General features: G+C 32.8%; 1 protein-coding gene across 1 annotated transcript; it reads left to right on the plus strand.

Moving 5' to 3' along the window:
• Nucleotides 1-1,853: 1,853 nt before the first annotated feature.
• LOC142636157 (pectinesterase-like) lies at nt 1,854-7,834 on the plus strand. Its single transcript, XM_075810264.1, has 3 exons — nt 1,854-2,558; nt 2,728-3,181; nt 6,803-7,834. The coding sequence occupies exons 1-3, from the start codon at nt 1,932-1,934 to the stop codon at nt 7,492-7,494; spliced, it is 1,773 nt and encodes a 590-aa protein (XP_075666379.1). The 5' UTR covers nt 1,854-1,931; the 3' UTR covers nt 7,495-7,834.
• Nucleotides 7,835-8,046: the final 212 nt, after the last annotated feature.

The following is an 8,046-nucleotide window of genomic DNA, read 5'->3' on the forward strand; positions in this document are numbered from 1 at the left end:
ATAAGTTTAAATGAGAAACATAAAAGTTATGTACAACAATAAGAGCAATTACAGCAGTGAAACTAAATAATTTTATTCACCTTTCCAATTAAATTGTGGTTGAATATTTTTTGAGTAGTGGGATATATTATTTTATTGTAGTAAATATATTATTTTATTGTGATGTTTATATTATTTTATTGTGTTAAAAGCTAAAATAGATTCACTGCTGCAGTATGTTTTGTAAAATAAGTAGGTAAAATAGATAAAATAACTTTTTGTAAAATTAAATTCCTAAAATTTTAACTCTACTGCTATAGATGCTGTAATAACATTACATTTATAATTTATAACTAGCTTTATTTATTTAATTACGGACAAAAAAAGTTAAATTTATTGCAACATGTGACGTGACGTGATCGGTCATATGTCAGATACGATGGTAATTTAAGAAACGATAAGGATAATTGCACGTGTATAAAAGACAAAACATATCAGATATCAAGTCCCCACCGTTTTTCCGTTTAAATTTTGCGAGTTGCAGAGTTTAAGATTTGAGAAATTATATAAAACTTTTTTTTAAAATATTAAAAATAGGAAAAAGTAATAATAATAAATGGATAGAAAAAAGCATACGGTAGTAAGGGAGCCCCATACTTGGCTGCTTTTATGATTTTGCTGCAATAAAATAAGCTAAAGAAAAATTAAAAGGAGAAAAAAGTAAAAAGTAAAAAGCAAAAAATAAAATAAGAAAATGAAAGCATTTTATTATATGTGTTTAAATGCATTTTTTTAGTTTTTAAATAATACTATATGTATTTTTACACATTTTGAGAGTGCTTGGTATATGCACTTAAATAACAGTTTTTAATTTTTAAATAATATTACACGTATTTTCATACATTTTTTTATCTACATATATTTTCAAAAAATATAAACAAGACTACCATAACAACCGTACCAAACCGGTGTTGTATAAACAAGAAAACTGATGTTTAAATAGGCGCTAAGGGGCTATTTAGTTGGTGAGTTTAAACAACAGTTTTCAGTATTTAAACAACATTATACATATTTTCATATACATTTTCACCAAGATATATTTCCAAAAAATATAAACAACGTTACTAGAATAACATTACCAAACGAGCTCTTTTTCACTCACACGTATTTTTTAAAAATACAAATAATATTACTAAAATAACATTACCAAACGGACCTTATAGATCAAATTAATTCTAGTACTCACATAAAAAGTTACAATTTTTATTACAACTATTCTACATAGTAAACTATAATTAACTGTAAATTAATCATTTTCATATAGCCTCATTATTTTTTTCAATGTTACTCGTAGTTTGCTATGACCAGTTGCGGTAAGAACTGTGGCTTATTATGGGGTGGAAGATTTTTTGTACAGTTTGGGTGTGTTTGAATACTGCTTATTTTATTAAGACTGAAAAATTATTACTGTTGTAAATAAAAGTAAAAGTTAATTAAAATAGTACAATGAAGCGCATAAATAGTACAAAAAATTATAAGGTGCGTTTGAATACCGCTTATTTTGCTAAAAATTAAAAACAATAAAAAAATAATAAAAAAATTACTGTTCACATGTTTGGCACTGTTTATATGTATAATTCCGCTGTTTATGTCCCATGAACGCAAGTTAATAATAATTAAAAAAAAAAAAAAACTGAAAACGCAAATACAAGAGAATATCCAAACGGAGCTTAATAAGACCCAACAAAAATAAGTTGAATGACGAAATAATTTTAATTTTTAATCTACCTCAATCTCACAATTCATGATAGCTGATGTCCCATGATCTGAGCAGCCTGGCACTATGACTATAAGTCTATAAATATCACCACTCACACTCAGCCGACAACACCCATACATACACTAGTCTTTTATCCTTAACCCCTTGTTGATTTATCCACGAACAAATTAAAATGACTCACCTGAAGGAATTCTTGGCCACAAAATTTGAAACCACTACCAAACACATTTCAATCTCCAAGAAAAAGAAGCTCTTCTTGGCTCTTTTTGCCACTCTGTTGGTTGTTGCTGCAATTATAGGCATTGTTGCCGGAGTTACCAAGTCCCACAACAACAGCTCCCACAATGAGATCTCAGCTGCTGCCCATGCCATACTCAAAAACTCATGTAGCAGCACATTGTACCCTGATTTATGTTACTCAGCTATTGCCACTGTTCCTGGAGCCACCGCTCAATTGGCCAGCAAAAAGGATGTCATAGAAAAGTCCTTGAATCTCACTACCAAAGCTGTCGAACAAAACTTCAAAGTCATTATGAAGCTCACAAAATCAAAGCATCTCTCCAAGCGTGAAAAGGTTGCTCTCCATGATTGCCTTGAGACCATTGATGAAACATTAGATGAGCTTCACGATGCTGTGAAAGATCTCCAGTTGTACCCAACAAAGAAATCTTTGTCCCAACATGCTGATGACCTCAAAACCTTAATAAGCTCAGCAATTACCAACCAAGAAACTTGCATAGACGGCTTCTCTCACGATGATGCTGATAAACACACCCGCCAGGCCTTACTAGCTGGGCAGGTACCTATAAATTTCCAAATTCTCTCTAAATTTTTGAACTTTTTAAATATACGATCAAATGTAAATAATATTCAAACTCAAAATTATTTCTTGATATGATGTTTTTTTATATAGAAATTTAACTTATTCGGAAATGCTAAACTTAATCATTTAACTGTTACTGCAACAGGTACATGTGGAGCATATGTGTAGTAATGCGTTGGCCATGATCAAGAACATGACTGATACTGATATGGCCATTCAGAGAATGAAAATGCAGAATCGGAAGCTGAAGGAGGAGGAGGAGGAGGATGATAGTGTGGATGAAAGTGTTAAGTGGCCAGAGTGGTTGTCAGCTGGGGATAGGAGGCTTTTACAGTCATCTACTTTGACACCGAATGTGGTGGTTGCAGCTGATGGCAGTGGTGACTACAAGACTGTGTCGGCAGCAGTGGCTGCAGCACCAGATAATAGTAAAACAAGATACATAATCAAGATCAAAGCTGGTGTGTACAGGGAAAATGTGGAGGTGACAAAGAAAAAGAAGTTTATCATGTTTTTGGGAGATGGGAGATCTAACACCATCATTACCGGTAATAAGAATGTAAAGGATGGAACCACCACCTTCAAATCTGCCACAGTGGGTAAGTCCATGTTCCTTTTCTTTAGCTTGGCCATATCTCTTATGAATTATACTATAAATTTTAGTTATTATAAATCTGATTTATCATAAATCAGAAATGATAATTTAAATATTCGTTTGTTAAAATATGATATTGAGGGGATTATCACATTTTATTAATATAAGGTGGAAATTATTTATAAAAAAAAATTGATAGTTTTTAAGTTTATTAAAAATCCTGTTAGCATATTCGGACATATTATATAAGCCAATGTGAAAGACTGGGACATGTGTCTTTAATTACTGTACTCTGTAGACTGTAGCTAATTGGGAAAGGTCGTGGTGAACTGATGGGTTGAGGCTTGCATCGATCTATATGTTAGGTTAGAGTTGGTAATTGCACATGCTTTAGTTGATGCACATGGTAGAGAAAGGAAGCAACTTGAGATGCATTTGTTTGCTGACAATGGAGTCGGGTCAGTGCCAGAAAAAAAACGTCATTAATGGCAAAACAAGGTATAAACTTCGAAGGTTAAATAAACATATCTGTTGGCCTGACCAAAGTAAAACTGTCAGAATAGATAAACAATATATGTATTCGTATATCTTGTGCTTTGAAGATAAACTAAATGATGTCTTTAATTAATGTTAGAAGTATTAGTTAATTAATTAAATTTACAATATTTTAGCAGCTTAAATTTTTGAGACAATCGGTAATTTAACAATTAATATGTCCTAGCACTGAGGTAATGTAGGCATGATCCCTTAATTAATATGTCCAACAATTAACAAAAAAACGTTTAATTTGATAGAGTGCTCCAGCCCACAGCTAGCTGTGCTCCTCTATGCTTGTGTTTAGTACAGAGAATCGCAGGTTTTCAGACCCACCCAAACCAATCAAGTAGACAAAGGGAAGTGGATATAAAGTATGAATCTGATTCTAGCTACGACTGTATAGCTAAGGCGTCCATATCATATATCTTCTTTTATAGACTTTTGATGGATGGTTAAATTCTCATTTGGAAATCTGAGACCACATGCATGCTCTTTGTCCGCTTGTCCCTATGCCCTAACTAAGAAGTAAACAGCGTTTTAAAGTCATTTCCATAACGTATATGATTATAATAAAGTTCGTCATTTTTTTCAAACTGAAATTATGGTTCATGTCAACATGTAACAAAATCAACTTATAGATGTTGGGACCTACCACCAACTTCCCGAGTCATGTCCTTTCGTTCTTTACCACATTAATTACGGAACGTAATACAATAATTTGCACACTAAAAGACAAGTCACATAGTCATAGTATGAAACACAGAAAAGTATGTAGCACGAGATTAGAAAGAAACAAACAAAAACACTCCGTTCTTTTACTTACTAATTTTAATAATAATAAATTTCTTATTAATGCCTCGGAAGACTTTACTTCAACTATCAACTTTATACTTTATAATATACAATTCAAAATAAAAGAATCTTGCTGAAGTATACTATTATTATTATCTCTTTTATTCATCATATATGATAAATACAAAAAATTTGGTTTACAGCTTTTGTTTTTTTTTTTGGGTCAAAAAAGTTTGGTTTACAGATGGACATGATTGGTCTTTTTTTCACATTATTAAATTATTATTAGGTACGCATTTCAAAAAAATAATACTGTATATTATTAGGTACGTACAGACATACACTTTGATTTTTCGTATACTTTCACGTGTCCTTGAATTTTGTTCCCTTTTAAAGTATCCAAAACTAAAAGTAGGATGCTTCCTTCCGGGATGCTTCCTTCTATTATTAGTTCTTACTTTTGGGTTCAGCTTCTGTCCAGTGCCACACTGGCCACTAGACAGAAGCTAAATCCTTTATTCTTTTTTTATCATTTTGTGTTTTTTTGGCCATATATTCCTTTTACTACGGTGTACGTAAGTATTTGTTTTCTTCAATTTTTAAAGTCACGAGCTAGCAAATGGCGTGTTTGACAGAAAAAGTTTTCTACGCGCCAAGCGTATAAGCCTTCCTTCACAGGTGGGCCTCATACTTATGGGGACCCACCTGTTAATAAGAGATGTCTCACGCACATGACGCATAAGATACTCTCTGTTTGACAACTGATTTGAGAAATTTTGGGGTTTGTTTGTTAATGTAGTTCTACTAACGTGTTTGTTTGTATTTTTTGAAAATATGTATAGGTAAAAAAACATATAAAAATATGCGTAATGTTGTTTAAAAATTAAAAATTATTGCTTTAATCGTTTTCACATTATTTTTGAAGTTTGAGAGATCAATAGATATGTAAAATATATATAATTGTGAGAGTCACACTGTTAATACTCTCGTCTCATCTCAAACTATGATGTACTGCAATCCCAATTGCCCAAATTTAAAAGATATGTCAACATCATATATATAGTCATAGGTGAGATGATGATTTTGTAGGAAACCTCCAAATCCGTAAAGGTCCTACCGTTTTTAATTGCATCTTTTAATTTATTTAATAAGGTAACCCCAGGCAGAGGCAATCCATAAAGGTCCTACCGTTTTTAATTGCATCTATTAATTTATTTAATAAGGTAACCCCAGTGCACCGGAAACAGGGTAAAGTTTTTCCAGGCAGGGGCAGAGGGGGTCCAAAAAGCAACAAGTCATTGTACAAATTAATCGGTCTTGATCTCTCTCCATTTTGAACTCCTTCCAGCGCCCGCTACCTTTCACTTTAATTGTCTTTTCTTCTATTTCTCTCTCACTCTCACTCTCACTCTTTTTCAACACGAAAATCAAATTATTATGTTTATGCCACGCCAACCCATTCTACTTGCTGAGTTGCTGTACGTGGTTTTTGGTCCTGGTCTTGGGTCACAGCTCACATGGGGTTGCAACTTGCAACTTGCAACTTGCAATCAAAGCTTCTAAAATAAAAGTAGAAAAGTCTCTTTTTTTGCTAAACAAGTAGAAAAGTCTCTAAGCTTTTTTAACCAAGCCACCCATATGCTGTACTCTCTATGGTAGCATATTTAAAGTCCGTACGTTGTATGTGATGCATATTTTAAAGGCTGTAGTATGGGCCACAGGCTCAACTTTCTCCTATTTAATAGAAATATTTATTAAAGGCTGTAGTATGGGCCACAGGCTCAACTTTCTCCTATTTAATAGAAATATTTATTTGCATTTATATATATATATATATATATATATATATATATATATAGATTTTCTGACTTTCCCGTAGCGATAAATTGTACGTGGATAACATAAAAAGTTTTTACATTGTAATTGATTCATTATAAAAATGGTATTAATTAATAATAAAACTTATGTTAAAATGATTTTGTTTTAATAGTAATTTGTCACTTTAAATAGTTGTGAAATTTTTCATGTTTATATTATAACATTCCTGTTTATTACTTATTAGATTTGATTTTTTCCATTTTAAAATCAGTAATTTTATTAAAAAAAAAGAGCGCATAATAAGTCATAATTGGTGGAATATAGAGACGAGTACAAAATGTGATATAAAGGATTTGTATTTTGCATCTCCTAAACCAATTAGAACAATACGAGGTGTATATTATTTTTATTTTGTGTCAATAACTTAAATTTATATAGATTGGTTGACATAAATGAATTTTTCCATTTGGTTTTGCAGCCGTGGTTGGAGAACGATTTCTAGCTCGGGACTTAACCTTCGAAAACACAGCAGGTTCCTCAAAGCACCAAGCTGTAGCTCTCCGTGTAGGTGCTGACCTCTCAGCATTTTACGAATGCGACATGCTTGCACACCAAGACACCCTTTACGTACACTCCAACCGTCAATTTTACGTGAAGTGCCTAGTAGCAGGTACTGTTGATTTCATCTTTGGCAATGCTGCAGCTGTGTTCCAAGATTGTGACATCCACGCAAGGCGTCCAAATCCTGGTCAAAAGAACATGGTCACAGCCCAAGGTCGAATTGACCCAAATCAAAACACTGGAATTGTAATCCAAAAATGCAGGATTGGAGCCACGAATGATTTGATATCAGTACGAAGTAGCTTCCCAACATATCTTGGTAGACCATGGAAAGCATACTCTAGGACTGTTATCATGCAAACATCTATAAGTAACGTGATTCACCCTGAGGGATGGCACATTTGGGCTGGGGACTTTGCACTCGATACTTTGTTTTATGGGGAGTATCTCAACACTGGGGATGGTGCTGGAACCGCTAAAAGGGTGAATTGGCGTGGTTTCAAAGTGATTACAAGTGCTTCCGATGCTCAATCTTTCACTCCTGGGAACTTCATTGGTGGAAGTAGTTGGTTAGTTTCAACTGGTTTTCCATTCTCTCTTGGCTTATAAATCTTCTACATGCTAGTTAAGACTTGAGCTAGAGTCTTGGGCGGCATTGCACACTTGGAAATGAAGTTGATTAATAAGAGTTTTTTAAATGAATATTATTGTCATCTTCAGCACAAAAAATTGGGGAGTTTTCATAGAGAAAGTGAATCTCAAAACTTCAACGCAAGTTATGTGTGTAGACTAGTTTCTATTCTCTTTATGTGTGTAGACTAGTTCTATTCTCTTTCTTTTTTATTTTTTATTTATTTTTATTTTTATTTATTTTAATTGTTAAGACTAGGAGTGGGAAGAGATAGAATGTCAGTCTCAATTATTATTAATGAATCTCTTTTGCAGAGTATATGATTGAATGAATTAGTTGGACTTACATAAAACTAACTTGCAATCAAGCAAAACATAAAAACGAACAAGTTGCTACTACCAAAGAATGCCCAAAATTTAGGTAAAATTCCTTGAATGCTTAGTTAAATTTAGCCATGTGTATGCATTAATCAATGTAGTACAAGTAGGGTTATCGTATTTAATTAAGTAGGCCTAGTATAACATTTCCTC

The sequence above is a fragment of the Castanea sativa genome, chromosome 5 (genome assembly GCF_040712315.1).
Source record: "Castanea sativa cultivar Marrone di Chiusa Pesio chromosome 5, ASM4071231v1".
Taxonomy (NCBI): domain Eukaryota; kingdom Viridiplantae; phylum Streptophyta; class Magnoliopsida; order Fagales; family Fagaceae; genus Castanea; species Castanea sativa.

Excerpts from the sequence above, each read along its gene's own strand:
- LOC142636157 (XM_075810264.1), top strand. The coding sequence starts at position 1,932 with ATGACTCACCTGAAGGAATTCTTGGCCACAAAATTTGAAACCACTACC. Across the intron at positions 2,559-2,727 it reads AGGCCTTACTAGCTGGGCAG|GTACATGTGGAGCATATGTG; the intron begins GTACCTATAAAT and ends TTACTGCAACAG. Across the intron at positions 3,182-6,802 it reads CTTCAAATCTGCCACAGTGG|CCGTGGTTGGAGAACGATTT; the intron begins GTAAGTCCATGT and ends TTGGTTTTGCAG.